This window comes from Miniopterus natalensis, chromosome 18 (genome assembly GCF_054644295.1).
Source record: "Miniopterus natalensis isolate mMinNat1 chromosome 18, mMinNat1.hap1, whole genome shotgun sequence".
Classification (NCBI taxonomy): domain Eukaryota; kingdom Metazoa; phylum Chordata; class Mammalia; order Chiroptera; family Miniopteridae; genus Miniopterus; species Miniopterus natalensis.
In genome coordinates, this window is record NC_142098.1 from 33027534 (window position 1) to 33043240 (window position 15707).

Sequence of the window (15707 nt, forward strand, 5' to 3'; positions counted from 1 at the left end):
GTGGTCTGGCTACACGAACTCTCATCCTTGCAATGCAATGACTGGCTGGAGATGAGTAGCAGCTGCTCCCTCCGTGTGGGTTTGTCATTTCCAGTTCACCACAGACCCTACCGCTCCCCAACCAAGTTGCCATTTATCTTCCCCCTTGTCCTGATAAAGTTTCCTGCAGTAGATTTTTTTTCACACACATTCCTCTTCTCTCATTCATGTTTCCCAATCAGTGACTCTTACCAGAAGCAGAGAAGAAAACTTAGGAGGCAATCCTCCAAAATGTTTACATTGATTTGTTAGGTGATGACAACAGCTGATTTTTATTTTCTTTTTCACACTCTTCTACAGTTTCCAAATTCTCTACAATGAACATGTACTTATTTTTAACATCAAAGACAAATGAATTAGTAATCAAAAAGAAAATCCTCCTCCTCTTTAAGGCTGAGATCCAGATCAAATGCTGCCTCTTCCAGGAAGTCTTCTTGGATTCCCAGCCAGGAGGATGACTCCCCTGACCCCATGTCTGTAGCTCCAGGAGCTCTTGTCTCGTGCATGCCTCACACACTAGACTGAGAGCTCGCAAGGGGAGTGACCAGGTATGGCCATCTGTGTCCAGCAGAATTAACTGTGAAGGGCTCCAGGCCAGTGTCACCAGGGGAGATAACGTCTCAGTCTTCAGAGCGCTGGGGTGGAACCAAATTTAGTCTGCTACACTCCGCAGTTCTTGCCACCAGAGGGCTTTGGGAGAGGCAGAGGTCTCCTGAGAGGTATGGGCTTGGCAGTGGTGAACGGGGTGTGCAGCTTAGGTAGAGGCCCAGCTGGACAAATGGACCCAGCCCAGAACATATATACTAAGCCTGAGTCAGGGGCTGGCAAGGCCCGCGCAGGAGATAAAGGTTTACAGTAGGCACCAGGCAGCTCTTGGTAACCATGACCCAAAATACACCAATAGAATTGGGGACCCCGGGCTGCGACTGGAAGACAGGAGCAGGGAGAGAGTGGGCTGGGGAGGCTGATGGAGAAGAAGCCCTGAGCTCAGAGGCAGGGCAGCTGCTGCTGTGTGCTGGCGTGAGGGGAGGCCCTCCTCCCCTAGAGGTCTGAAGCTTGGCCCCAACCCCTTTTGCCCTGGGTGCCACCCTTGGGTTAAAATGACAGGGGCTGCAAAGTACCCTCCTGGTGGTCACCAGAAACAGAATAGCTATGGCACATTTCTGTCCTAGGTAGGGGTACAGGGCCAAAGATGTTGCCAGGCCTCCAAGGTCCATGACCTGACTCTGGGGCCTGCGCTTCCCAACCCCCAGCCACGGGGGCTGAGCCCAGGGCAGGCGAGTTAAGTCGCCTTCAGCTCCAGCTTAAACGGCTAGGAGGATGGTCCCACTCCTGAGCCCCTTGAGAGTGAACCTGAGGGTCCAGTGGTCCGCGGGCCAATTCAGAAGGCCCAGCCTGGGAGTCCGGCCGCCGTGGTGACAGCTCCCACCCTCTGAGGTCCTCGGGCCTCCTCAAGTCTCTGGCTAGCCTGCCGGTGGCCAGGCCCAGCTGCGGGGGCCGCAGGCTGTGGTGAGGAGAGGCCGCACTGCTGCTTCCTCACACGGGGTGGCTGGCGACCTAGATGCAGCTGGACGAGGTGCTGCCCGTGTTGATGGGGAGCCTGGAGCTGTCCGAGCTGCTCTTCAGAGGCGAGGGCCCGCCCTGCGCCTGCAGCCGCATGGACCAGTACCAGAGGAAGATGAGGAGGCCTGTGGGCACGGGGGACATGGGGCTCAGCGCCTGGCTCAGCAGCCCCCTCCCCGACTTCTTTCTCCCAGAGTCGCCTTGACTCAGATCTGCCCCCTGCTCCCTTCAGGACACAGGCTACTGGCACCGATGTGACCCAGGGGTCACCTCTGATGTGCCAGGCCCTGTGCAATTCACTATGTGCCACCTCACTTCGTTCTCTTGATGTTCCTACGAGATCAGGCCCATTCAATATATTTTGTGTTACAAATGAGGAAATTGAGGCCCAGGACAGTAAGGGGACTCGGCTGAGCCAGGAGTCAAACAGCAGTGGTTGGGCTCTGGAGCCCATGTGCTTAATCATTGCTCTTCTCCAAATAATTATACTATATTATAATAGGTGCTCAATAAACACTGTTGACTGTGGCCTGGATGCCCCCATCTTGTGAATGGGAAAACTTAGGCCCAGAGAAGGCCCTTCAGATTGCCCGGGTCATCTCTCCCCTGCCCTGTGCTCCACATATGGGCAACCCACCCAGGCCAAGGGTAGGGTCTTCTCCATGCCTACCTTGGAAGGAGGTGATGATGCTGAAGAAATAGAGGACAACAAGCTGGAAGGTGCCGGAAGCAAAGGAGAAGAAGACCAAGGCCCAGGGCAGGCCGAGGACCAGGCTGAGGCCCAGCAGCGTCAGCACGTGGGGCCACTTCGGGGTGTGCGGACGCAGCCGCAGGATCTGCACCACCATTGTGCCCAGCATGGCGGCGTTGAACAGAAACACCAGGCTGAAGAGGCCCAGGTTGGTGATGTGGCTGACCAGGGAGTCCCGGATCCAGCACCTGTGGGCCAGGCGTGAGGGCTCAGAGGGTGGCGGCTCAGCGCATGGCTGGGCGGGCACAGCGAGCTACAGGGGCACCGCTGCAACCACCATCGGCTCATAGGGTGAAAGACTCACCCTCTTCTCAATCTCTGTAGTCAAAGGAAAGGCTCTGTTTGGTGCTAACGTGTTTTTAATGCCTCTAACGTTGCTAGTCTCCCTTTTCAACCATGAGCCAGCCTCCGGTTCAGAGCCTTCAGCCAGCATTTAGTACCAGGGTTTCCTTGCTCCTGTGTTTATTTTTATGACTACTCACTGTTTCGGACAGTGATGCTTGTTTCCTACTTGTATTTGATATAATAATTTTTTAAAATATATTTAAATTGCCCAGCCAGCATCGCTCAGTAGTTGAGCATTGACCCATGAGCCTGGAGGTCACGGTTCGATTCCTGGTCAGGGCACATGTCTGGGTTGCGGGGTTGATCCCCAGTAGGCGGCGTGCAGGAGGCAGCTGATCAATGACTCTCATCATTGATGTTTCTCTCTCTCCCTCTCCCGTCCTCTCTCTGAAATCAGTAAAAATGTATTTTAAAATACATATATTTAAATTAACAAGTTAGACAATTTCAAGGAAAATATTAAGCAAGTAATAGTATAGATGGGACAAAAGTGAAGCACCTCAAGGCCCAAATTCCTACCCCCACCACACACAGCCACTCACATGGAAGGATAGATGACACTCTCTGGAGTCCTGTGCACAGATAGGATGATGGAGCCATAGTTGTTAATGTCCACCAGTGCCACCAGTGTCACCAGGAAGGTGGGGAAGCCTGTGGACAGCAAAGCATGAAGCTCCATCTCCCACCCTGTGAAGCTCACCCCTCCCCTGCCTTCTCTCAGGCCTGTGCTCCCAGAGCCCAACCAGTCCCATCTGGGGTAGGTCTTCCAAGCTCGTTCCCTCTGCTTCTCCACTCCAGTTTGGGTTTTCCATAGAGAAAGCCCATCTTTCCTGACCTTACCCCTGCCCCCTCACCATCCCAGGGGCTCCTGGGTGAAAGGGCCTGCAGGTCCTCACTGGGGGCTAGATGTCACAAAGAAAATGGGAAGAGCAAACCGGACACTGGTGGGGTGGAGGACAGCTCAAAGGGAAGTCCAGAGTTCTGCCCCCAGGGGATGTCTGCACTGGGTCTTGACCCAGCCAAGGTAAAGAACCCCTGAGCCCAGCTGGTGTCACTCAGTAGTTGAGTGTCGACCCACGTGCCAAGAGGTTGCCGGTTTGATTTCCCCTCAGGGCACATGCCCAGGTTGCAGCTCGATCCCCAGTAGGGAGAGCGCAGGAGGCACCCGACTGATGATGTTTCTCTCTCATCAATGTTTCTCTCTCTCTCTCCCTCTCCCTTCCTCTCTGTCTAAAATCAATAAAAACTTATTGAAAAAGAAGCCCCGAGGATGGGGGTAGGGGTGCAGGCAACAGCGAGGAAGCAGTGAGGGGGTGGGTGGAGACGCACAGGGAGGCGCCTGTGTTTGGCCAGACGCCGAGGCAGCCTGGGGGCCCATCGGCACCCTCCTCCAACTTACCCCAGCCCACAACGCTCAGCTTGAGCAGGTAGCCAGGGACATAGGTGCCGAAGACCTCGACCACCAGTCGGTAGAGGTTGTAGCCCTCGAGGCCCATCCAAGAGAGGCAGGCGAGCAGGGAGAAGTGTAGGAAGATGGCGCTGGCACGGCAGCCATCCTCAGAGCCTGTCAGGGCCACCGGCTCGCTGAGCAGGAAGCTCACATCCAGCAGGAAGACGGCCAGCAGCAGGTTCATGTGCACTTTGATGGTATAATCTCGAGTGTTCCTCCTGCAGGGGGTGGGGGGGACAAGGGGGAAGGGTTGCCCTGTGACCAGCATGGGAAGGGGTATTACCCACTCCTCCTCCTCCAGGCAGCCTTCCCAGGCTACACACACACACACACACACATCTCCAGGGCAGGTCTCCATGGTGGTGGGGTCCCAGGCTGGGGGCTTGGGATGGAGGGTCTCCCTCCCCTCTACCCACTCCCTCTCAGGTCCTACCTGGAGCAGAGATAGGCGGCAATGGTGAGGACGCAGGCCAGGGCAGAGATGACACAGCCCACATAGGAGAGGAGGGTCAGGTAGTGCTTGTGCACGGCGTCCACTTCCAAGGAGGCCACCTGGGTCCACAAGACAGGTCAGGGCTGGCCTCAGTGTCCCCTCTGGATGAGCCTGTGGTCCCTGGGTGGGCCTTGGGAGTCTATGAGCCACCTCCCCAGACTGAGCTGACTGCTGTCCCATGAGTGCATTTTTCTGGAGGCAGGTCTATAGGTTTCACCACGTTCTCCAAAGGCCAGGAGCCCTCACCAGATAACCCTCTCCTGTCCTGGCACTAATTCGTTTTCTACAACATTCAACACAAGAGTGTGTTCTCTGTGAGAGAGAAAGTACCCACCCCCAGGAAGCGCTGAAGGCCACTGTGGTCCCTCAGACACTGGGTCCTAAGATTCTGGGGACAAGGACCTTGGACACCAAGCTTCTGAGATCTCAGGGACACTGACACCCACCTCAAGGGTCTCCACACGGGGCCTCAGTACCCCCCTGGAAGACTCATTAGAAATATACTCCCTGGCCCCACCCCAGCCCTGTGGATTCAGAATTCTAGGTTAGGGCCAGGAATCTGCATTTTTATCATGCTCCAAAAGTTGGCAATAAGCAGCAAGGGCTGTAGAGACCAGCTCCTTTACTTATTAGCTGTGGCCTTGGGTAAATTGCTTAACATCTCTGAGCCGCAATTTTATTATCTATAAGATGGGACAACAGGAGCTACCTCGGGGTCGTTGTGAGGAATGGATGACACACTGTCTGAGAAGGGGCTGACTGTTGTAGGGCTGCAGGGCAGGAGGGCGACCACTCACCATCAGAACTGCAAAGTAGGTCAGGTGGTTGCAAAGGCAGGACGTCTGCGTCTCTTTCCTGATGGTCTCGCACCCCGCACTGCTCCAGCTCCCTGGGGTACTCACTGAGGAAGGGACAGTGTGGTGCTCTGATCAAGCCCGGTCCCCCAGGGCCTCACTGTGCCCCCTAATGCATGAATGTATCACTCTTCTGAGCCTTTGTTCCACCTGGCAGATCCCTCGTCAGCTATCACGCCCTCTTCAAAGCCCATCTTTCTCCAGGAAGCCCTCCCTGATTGATCCTATGTCCCCTACCAGCCAAGACTGCTTTCTCCTCCAGATATGTGCCCAATGCAGAGGACCCTCCACACTCACATGCCGGGTCTCCGACCCAGAAGACACACTGTAGAGTCACGTTCTTCTGTAGGGACAAGAAGGGAGAGTGGATCCCATTACAGTCCACCCCTTCATGGGCCAGACTGAGGAAGTTGGTGTCAGGCCACCACCCCACTGGACCCCACTGGCTGGTGCCCTCAGCCAGTCAATCATCTTGTTAAAGACCAATGATTCTGAAGAGAGGAGGAGGAGAGGAAAACCCAGCCAAAGGGAGCCCTTCCTCTCCTTGGTTGTTTTGCTCACACTCACCGGCTGCGGCTGGTGCTGGAACGTGAGTACCACGGGCTCTGAGAGGTTGGCTACTTTGGTGTTCGGCACAACAATGCCCAAGACCTTCTCACCCAAGACTTGGCTAAAATTCTTGTCCTAGATATTTGGGTGGGGAGAGAGTAGGGAGGGGACTTAGGGCTGAAAAGAAAGACCCAGAAGTCCCCTAGGCTCTCTAGGCTCCTGTCTCTGCCATGCCGGGTCTCCCTCTGAAAACAATTATTGCACATGTGGTCATTTACACTATAGTGAGAACAACGCCATTTAGACCTTCCCCGGGGAGGTTTGCATGTTGCAGTCCAATTTCTGACTTCACAAGGAAAGGCTCTGACTCCTGGAGGAGGGGGCTGGGCTCCATGCCTTCCTTCCATCTTTCTGTCAGACAGTTGCTGCTTCTCCCAGGGGAGGGCAGCAGATGAGGGCCCCGTACCTGGAATAGGGCTTGACTGCTGAAGTCCACCAGGAGGAGTCTCTTGGCAGACTCCTTCCTCCGGCCTTTGGTCTGGAAGAGCACGCGGGGCAGCAACACTGAGTACTCCAGGATCTCACTCTGCTCCTCCTGTAGACCAGAGCGCCCTTAGGGCTCAGCCAGAGATGGACCCCCGGACACCCTCCACCCCTCTTCCCCCACACACACCTTCCTGGATGCTGCTATCTCTACGCACACCTCCTTCAGGACGCATACCTGACTCACACCAGCCCTTCTCACCCCCTCCTTTGTCTGGCACCAGCATTAGTAGGCTTCAGACGCCAACTCTGCCTATAGCATCCTGGTGTGGTAGGATGTGGGTGGCTCCCAGCTCACCAGGCCCATTCGAGAGGCCATCTCAAGACTGGGGTGCATGCACAGGCATTTTGGGGTTAGGCTTCTGTTGACATAGGGGTGCCACAGGAGCAGGGAGCAGACCCTCTCTGTCCCCCCCTCACTGTGCCAGCAAGGGTCCTCAGTGCCACAGGGTAGCCCCTGACTGAGGATATTCCTTGAGCCTGGCTCCTGCCGCATCAGCACACATCTGGCCCCCGGAGGCCGGCAGGGGCGTGCTCAAGGCCTCCACACCTGCTTCCTGCCCTGGCCTGCCAAATCCCGAGCCCTGACCTCCTGCCTGGAGTGGATGTGCAGGTCCTGGAGGCCGGCTGTGGGCTGGAGCTTCCACACTGTGGCGTTGACCTGATCCTCCTCAAAGGACACCGTGTCCCCTGTGAACCTCAGGGAGGTCAGCTTCGACTCCAGGCTCTGCAGCTGCCTGGCAGGGGGGAGAGAGGGTGGGTGACTACTGGGGAGAGGATCCGGGCCAGCAAGCAGGGAGCCAAAGGGAGATACAAAGGAAAGAGACCCATGGAGAGAGGGGAAAGAGGGTCAGGAGAGAAAAACAGCCTGACGAGTGTGGGACAGACAATGGCTTGCGGGAAGGAGAGGGGAAGAGGGAACATCCCGGCAAACAGGAAAGGAGAGGGTGGGGTGGGAGCTATCCTGGTCCGGTTCTGCCTGGCCCCAGCCACTCTGCAGCCATGGAGCAGCCCTGCCATCTCTGGGCTGCAGGCTGTAAATGGGCCCATCATTTCTCCTTTCCTGCTGGGGAGGGGGTCCGCATACTGTCCTGGGACAGCGGGAGTGATACCTGTCTGCACCGACTCAGGGCTGGGGCTTGGCCTGCAGGCTGTGTCCAGGCTCCTCCAGGAGGAGACGGGAAGATGGGAATGGTCCAGCCCCAGGGGACATCTCCACCCCGGCCTCCTACCCCAGGTCCCTGGCCTGCCCAGGTCCAAGTCCAGGTCCAGGGGATGCCCCTCCCCAACCGCCCCACGCTGAGGGCCACACTCACTGGCTGGCGAGGCTCGGGGTGGACGAGGGCCTCCTTGAGTTCTTATGAGGAGTCTTCAGAAGCTGGCTGAGCAGCTGGAGGTCCCGTTTCAGCTCACATATGTCCACCGAGGCATTGTGGGAGGCCTTCTGGGGAGGATCTGGGGGACAGGCAGACCCACCTGAGGCTATGGCGGAGGTCCATGCTACACTCATGATCCTCTCAACCCTCCCACGACTCTGAAAGATTCAGTCCCACTTTATGGAAGAGGAAACTCAGGCTCCACCAGGTGGGGTGGGTTCCCCAAAGTCACTCAGAGATGAGGCCAGCGAGACAGGAACCTCCAGCAACTGCAGCCCCAGCAAGGTGACATGGGACACAACCACCCAGGTGCCCTTCTTGGTGGTTCTGGGGACTGCATACCCCCAGCCTCCCTGACCCTAGGTTCCAGGCCCTCCACTTGGGTACACTGCACCCCAGTGCTGCAGACTTTGGTGTTTCTAGTGGTCAGATGGGCCTAAGATGAGGTAGGTAGATGGAGCTGGGAATATGTTGGGGGTGGAGGGCATGCCCTGTGCCATCAAGGAAGGTAGGCCCTGGGTGGCCTCATCTGAATTTATAAGGAGAAAGCCTAATTTTTAGGTGATTCGAAACCTGTGGCTCATATTTTTAAAAAGCCTCTCTATAGGCCAGATAAAACCAGGCAAGATCTGTTCTTCAGGATGCTGATTTACAGCTGGGCCTGACTGTCCTACACCCTCCCAGGAGGGGGCAGAATCCCAGCCTGGTGGTTAGGTACCCCATTGACTACCTGGCCCCATCTGCTGCACTGGACAGCACCTGGGCCAGAAGCCAGCTCACTCCTGCCACCCCCAGCATTTTCATGGCCTGGAGCTGCTAATATCTTCCAAGTACTGTGCCCCCCACCCCCTATTCCCAGGAACCCCCAACCCAAACCAGAACTGCCTGGAAGGAACAGAATCAGGTAAATCCTAGACCCTGCCCAATAAGGCCTCCAGCTCCTCTGGCTACCCTCTCCTCCCTGACTCCATCCAGCACTTAATGGGAGATGGGGCCACATCACACCTGTCACACCCCAGGTGGCACATGCAGTCTCCACCCCTCAGAGTCAGTCTCACTGCTTTCTCCACCCACCCTCAAGCCAATCAGCTGCTGGGTTCCCATCTTGGCTTCCTCACTTACTAACTGTACAACTTTGTGCCTCTCTGTGCCTCAGTTTCGCCCTCTATGAAATGGGGACAAACACTCTATAATGTTGCTGATGAAGCTGAATTTTCCCTCTGGATCTTGACAGCCAGTCCCTTCTTTTCATTCGCTCTGTTCCCACCACCTTCCTTCACCTGGACCTTTCCTATAGCCTCTGGATGGGACTTTTCCCCCTCCACCCTCACTCCTACCCTCCCACAAACCTCCTGAAGCACACACCTTGGATCACACTCTCCCCCTCCTCACACACCTTCAATGGCTCCCCACTGCCTGTGAACAAAGCCCAAGCTCCACAAGCCAACCTTCAGACCCTGTCCACTCTCAAGCCTGCCTTGTGCTCTTCTTCCCTGTCTCAGGGCCTTTGCCCAAGCTGCTCCTGCTTGGCTTACTGTGGAAGGAGAAGGTGAAGCCAGCAGCACTGGGCAAGCTGGTGTTCTGGGGGCTCCACCAGGATCTGACAGAGGTGGCGAACATCGGGGGGCCCTGGGCCAGGATCTCCTCCTGGTTCCCGAAGCACAGGAGGCCAGAGGCTTGGTCACTCAGCAAGAAGTCTTTCTTGCCGTAAAGAAGGTGCAATTTCCCAGCGTGGCGGTTCCAGGAGAGGCAGAAATGGTAGAGGCCCCTGGGCTCAGGGAAGACTTGGGAAGCCGAGGAAACTGCGGGGAAGGGGGCATGGATGGTGAGGGCCCCCTCGGAGTTCTCGATGGAGATGCGCAGCTGTGTCCATGGCTCATAACGGAGGCTGCTCCTCTGCGTCTGGTTCCTCTGGCCGCAGAAGCGAAAGTCTTCCCTTTGGCCCCCATCACGGGCACCTGAGGAGGCAGAGGCCACAGATGGGACTCAGGGCAGGGGCCAGGCCCTGGGCCCAGAACACAGGAGCCCAGCGCCTGGGGCCCACACACACTCCCAAGGCCTATACCTCAAAGGATCTACAAAAATTGTGCCATCCCTGTTGAAAACTTACTGGTTTCAAAATATGAAAAGAGTAAACTCAAAATTCATAATAATTTCAAAGACAAAATACTTGAAAATGGCAATAGGGCCTTTGATGAGGCCGGGCCTGCTCTAGGGAGCTGTGCAAGTGGATGCTGCACACAGATGCTCCGGCTCCAGAAGCGAGTGGGGCCGAAGCCCAGCCCATGTTCCCGCCCCAAGCTGTACACTGGGCAACCTCGTCTGCCACAGAGGAGTACCTTTCTCTTTTCTCCCAGGTATCATCCACTTGCTAAGCTGCGTCTGCAGGCCTGTGCCTGCCCAAAGGGCTTAGTAGATGTACTGGGATTTGTGCTACACATGGGGGCATTTTAATGCAAGTCACAACCGTCCCGGAAAAGCCTACCTTGAACCAGGAGGAGCAGACTCAGCAGGAGTGGCACTGTCTGCACCAGCATTTGGGCAGCCATCTTCCTCCTCAGAAGTCCCCCTGAGAAGTCACCGCCTGAAAAACACCAGAGGTGTTAGCCAGGGGCCTGGCCCACAGGGTGGCCGGGCCAGCCCTGCAGAGGGGGAGGACAGTGTAGCATGTGGGATGTAAGGAGGGGAGGCAAGTGTGGAAACAGTCCGTGGACCACCCCAGACCGGCCTGAAACTGAGCAACAAGAGGCTATGGCTGTCCAGAGCCGGGCCAAGTTCAAGGCCTGGCTCCGCCTCTTGCTTGCCACAGGACCCTGGATAAGTCACCGAAAATGGGGCCAATAATGGTACCTCCCGCTGGCCCCAGCAGTGGTAGGGTCATCTCAGCTAGAAACTGATGGGGAAGGCTCCACAGCACCACCTGGAACAACCTGGAGGAGACACAGGAAAAAGGGGGCTCTCAGAGTTCTCCCCCAGGCACCTCACCATCACCATCCCTGAGACCCAGCTCAGAGGACACCAGCTTCAGGGAGCCATCCTCAGCTCCCTCTGCTGGCGGCCCCTCCTCAGCCAGCCAGGGAGCTCCTCCCTAATCCATCTCTGTGGACAGGGCCCAGGAGGTTGCTGGGCCAGGGCTGGGTGGGTGAACAAGGGAAGGAAAAGAGTGAAGAACCAGCGTGCCCATGGCGCCCTCTACAGGGGTCGGAGGGGAAAGGTGCTTCCCATCATGACCATCAGGGAGAGCCCTTTTCCAGGGCTCCAGGCAACTGGAACCCAGGTGGGACATCCCAACCTGAAGGGTAGACACTCAACCTTATGGCTCGAGTTGGGGATGGCCCAGCTACACTCACCTCTACCTACACCCTGACTTACAGGGGGCACTTCTGACCCACTATGGCCTCTATTAGCTGAGCATCTACTACCTGCCAGCCTGTGCTGATCCATCCCACCCTCAAACCTATATGTGTGTGTGTGTGTGTGTGTATTTATATATATATTGTTGTTGTTGTTAATCTTCACCCTAGGATATTTTTTCCATCGATCTTTAGAGACAGAGGGAGGGAGGAGAAAGAGAGAGAGAACGAGAGAGAAACATCAAAGTGAGAGAGACACATCAATTGGTTGCCTCCTGCAAAAGCCCTGATTGGGGTAGGGATCAAACCAGTAACCCAGGTACATGCCCTTCACGGGGAACTGAACCCAAGACCCTTCGGTGCACAGGCCGATGCTCCAACCACTGAGTCACACTGGCCAGGGCCCTGTTACCTATGTTAATCTTCGCTCCAACCCTGTGAAGTGGGCCATAGTGAGGTCCAAGGGGTTAAATGACTTACTCCAGAGGCCAGGAGCTTTTCCTGCCTGGTCAGAACTGCAGTGCCTGGCAGGGAACCTGTGTGCCTGGCATGCATAGAGAGATGCCAGGTGGCTTGGTCTTCCCCACTGCCATCTGGCACTGTGACCAAATTGGGTGGTGCCAGACACAGACAGGCACCCTCCTCTCCTACAGGGAATAGCATATGGTCATGGTGACAAATGCAATCACCTGCCACAAGTTGGGCAAAGGGGAGCCTGGCAACCTAGGGGCACATGAGGAATCTGAGTTTGAGAGAAACCAAGGAGGGCTCCCAGGAAGAGGTGGCTTCTGGATGGACTATTTGAGGGTAGTGTTAAAGGGAGGGGTGGCCCAGGCAGGAGCTCACTGTCTCCAGCTTGGGCTGGGCCTTCTTCTAACTAGCCTGGCCCCCTCAAGTTAGAGCGAGTCTCCTATGTCCTACCATGTGTAATGGAATCCTAATTTCTTGGGCCTTATCAGTCCAATCATGGGCCAATCAGGCTCATCATCCTGCTCTGATGGCATCACAGGACCCCTTAGAAGAAGGATGTGAAAGTGGCTTAAGAACGGCCGCTGTTTCGTAGGTTGTGATATTTAAGGCTTCACTCTGCTGCCTCTCTGAGCATTTTGACTCTTTGCCACCCCAGACCAGCGGAAGGAAGCCCAGCATCTGGGACAGAAATATGTCCCTTCTGGACCCCATCTTTCCTTCTCCTTCCTGCCAGTCTCTGTCACTGCCTACCTCTGACTCCCAATCCAAATGTCACCTCTTCCAGGCAGCCTTCCTTGCTGTGACCTCTGCTCTACACTTGTAAACTCGTAGGTCACAGATCCCTTTGAGAATCTGGCCCAAATTCTCCATGTTATGGCTTTTAGATTTGAGGCCTAGAGAGGGCCAATGACTTCCGGACATCGCACAGCAAGTAAAGATGGAGCTGGCCGGAAGGTCTGTATCTCTCTAGCATGCTGATCTTCAATGTGAATTACCACTGTCAGTAGACAAGATCCCAGGAAAGGGTAGAATCATCCACTTTGCATCAACCCTCCTGCATTGGCCCTTGAGACAGAGAGTGAGCTCCCCATCAACGGAGGGACACAAGAGAGGCTATACAACCATGGTGTACATGAAAGGGATTCAAATACAGACAAGGAAGGGACCAACCACATGACCCTGACAATTCCTCGCACATCCCCACTCTACCCTGACTGAACAGCAGCTCCAAGGTGGACAACTCTGTCCCCATTGACATTCTTGGGATTTGAGGGGAAGGGGCTGCCTGGCTTCCTTTAAGCCACTGTTAGTGGGGTAGGCTCTGGAGTCAGACCGCCTGGGTTCAAATCCCAGTTCCCCCAGTCACTAACTGTGTGTCCCTGGACTAGTTCCTCACCCTCTCTGGGTCTGTTTCCTCATCTGTAAATAAGACTAAAAATTGAGCCTGCTTCAACAGTCACTGAGAGAATTAAATGAATTGATGCCCGGAAAGGGCTTAGAACAGGGCCATGCATGAGGTCAGCTAAACATCTCTGTATACTTTCTGACCAGCTCATGCCTGCCCTAGGCTGTCACAGGCTCTCACTGCTTCACGCAGCCCCCCCAGAGCCCCCCCATGCCCTGCCCTCTGGCCTCCAGGGCCAGCTCAACCTCTATAGCACCTTTCAGGAAATTCTTAGAGCATGAAACTTCCTTTCCGGGAGCGCAATGGGAAGACTGAAACCCCACCCAGAAAAGTTCCCTCCTTACTGCCGGGGCCTGAGGCTGCCCATAGAACCCTCTGAGGAACAGGAGAGCAGACCAGGGACCAGGAGAAGGTCCCAACTCAGATCGGGCAGAGGGAGGGCACTGTCCTGCTTGTGCACTGGGCACTACCCCCTCCCCACCCCCCACTACAGCCCTTCCCCCTGCCCGGCTCACCTGCCACCCCATGCAGCCCACTCAGAGGGTGCAGTCAGTACCATGACAAGGGTCACACAGTCCCAGCACCTCCAGCAGGGCTGCAGAATGCCCCACTCCCCACTCCGGGTGCCCCCCCCCCACTCAGCCAGGAAGGAGGGGGCCTGTGCTCTGAAGGCCGAAACTGCATGAACCTCCACACCGACCACATGGCCAGAACCTTGTCCCTGGTCTCTGGAGCTGTGGACTCACAGAGCTGGGCAGGCCTGGGCCGTCAAATACTCTTAGAGCCAAACCCTGATCCCCAGGCTGGATACCCATCTACCCTCACACATCACAGGACAGAGCCCGGGGGTGGCTGAGACAGAGATTCTCACAATGATACCTAAATGATAACAGCCGTAGCACCCTCTACACTAGCACGTGAAATCCTCCGAGCCCCCCTGAGAGGCGGGTCCTCCTGCTTTGCCATTTTGCGGATGGGCAAACTGAGGCTCCCCCAGAGAGCCCCCACCCCCAGCTCCCTTCCAGAGCAGCTGCCCTTGACCTCTGGCTTTCTGTAAATGCATGCAGAGCTTGACGCACGGGAGCCACCATCACAGGGTCCCCAAGCACCCAGGCAGAGCAGCAGGTAGCCAGGGTTTGTCTGGGCCCAGGAGAGGGGGTTCTGGTTCCAATTCAGGCGCAGCCCTGCCCATCCTCGCAGTGCGGGGCGGGCCCTCCCCCCCACAATGGGCAGGAGACCCACTGCTCACTTTCTCCCCCGGGGGTCTGAGTCACTTCCTCTGCCAGCCGTGTCCAGCCACGAGTCCCCGCTAGCCCAGTCCAGGCTCCTGGAAAACCCATTTCCTCAGAGGATAGAGGAGGAAGTTGAGTGGACAAGACCTGGGGTTAACCCTTCCCCGGCGGGCGCCTCTCCATTAAGATGCCCAAGGCCTGGTCCCCACTCCTTTCCTTCTCCTTCCCTTTATGTACACTGTGGACCACACCTCACCTTCAGTGTCCCCTTGCCTATCCCTGCGGCAATTCAACTCATTTTTTGTCACTTAAGACACACCCTCTCCTTGAAGCTTTACCTAACCCCTCATCCCCCATCAGAATTAACTTCTGAATTCTTGAGGGGGGGTTACCATGGTCCACACTGAACCCTGTATGTCCCCCATTGTCACAAGAGTTCACACTGGAAGTGTTCAAACCTGCCTGTGATCTGGGTCAGAACCCTCCCCAGCACCCTGCTCCCTGGGAGTTGACTAAAATGCATTTTCATAGCCCCACACACTGAGGTTAGGACTTAGCAGGTCTGGGGTGGGACTGGGGAGCTGGCTTTAACAAGCGTCCCATTGATTGACACTCCACAGGCTTGGGAACCACTGGTGACAAGTCTGGGATAAAACCAGGAGCCCTGTTTTATAGAGAAAGTCAGAGAGGGGTGGGGCCTGGCCTCAGATCACTCAACTGGTAAATGGCAGAGCCGGGACTGGGGACCAGGCAGCCCATGTCCAGGCAGGACTTCTTCTCAACCCGGTGTCACACTTTCTGAGACCTAGAAGAGGTTTCCCAAAAGATAGCTGGCAGAGTGAGGGTGTGGGCGGTGAGAAGGAGCCAAGGCAGGAGGGACCCCCAGTGGGTTTTCAGGTATGAGTCTGGTCTTGCCCCCCTGAGGTTGGCCCTGAGGAGGGGGAGGGAGGCTCCTCAGACAGGCCTCCAAGGCCAGCTGGAGACAGGAGTTAGATCAGAGTAGGGTGGGTCACCCTTGCAGGTGTTTCCTTAGTGGGGGGTGGGGCAGGGGGCTGAGAGGACCCTCCACCAGCAGTTTCCAACTATTTTATAAGTCAATCTGACTTAGAAACACCTGCACCCAGCACATCAAAGGAGGTACCCCCATCACCCTGTGGGATCCAGGGCCACACCCCACTCCCAGCCCATCCCCCAGCCCAGGGCTACCGGGAGCACAGCCCCAGGACACGGAGCCCCTCTGTCCTCTTTCTATTCTCGCTCCTGAGAAGGGTAGCTGAGGCCCA

The 15707-nt window shown here is 56.2% G+C and overlaps 1 protein-coding gene across 1 annotated transcript in view; it reads right to left on the minus strand.

The window, feature by feature from the left end:
* Window positions 1-283: 283 nt before the first annotated feature.
* The window catches only part of ADGRG1 (adhesion G protein-coupled receptor G1), a 33747-nt gene continuing 18323 nt past the window's right edge, over window positions 284-15707 (minus strand). Inside the window, exons 2-15 of the mRNA XM_016206522.2 lie at window positions 10814-10893; window positions 10449-10547; window positions 9499-9921; window positions 7904-8042; window positions 7177-7324; window positions 6511-6639; window positions 6063-6179; window positions 5793-5838; window positions 5439-5542; window positions 4582-4700; window positions 4098-4366; window positions 3241-3349; window positions 2273-2541; window positions 284-1727 (exon numbers count right to left, since the gene is read on the minus strand). Of these exons, the coding sequence (XP_016062008.2) occupies window positions 1597-1727; window positions 2273-2541; window positions 3241-3349; window positions 4098-4366; window positions 4582-4700; window positions 5439-5542; window positions 5793-5838; window positions 6063-6179; window positions 6511-6639; window positions 7177-7324; window positions 7904-8042; window positions 9499-9921; window positions 10449-10547; window positions 10814-10844 (2133 nt within the window). The 5' untranslated portion in view covers window positions 10845-10893 and the 3' untranslated portion in view covers window positions 284-1596. The remainder of the gene's footprint in view (window positions 1728-2272; window positions 2542-3240; window positions 3350-4097; window positions 4367-4581; window positions 4701-5438; window positions 5543-5792; window positions 5839-6062; window positions 6180-6510; window positions 6640-7176; window positions 7325-7903; window positions 8043-9498; window positions 9922-10448; window positions 10548-10813; window positions 10894-15707) is intronic.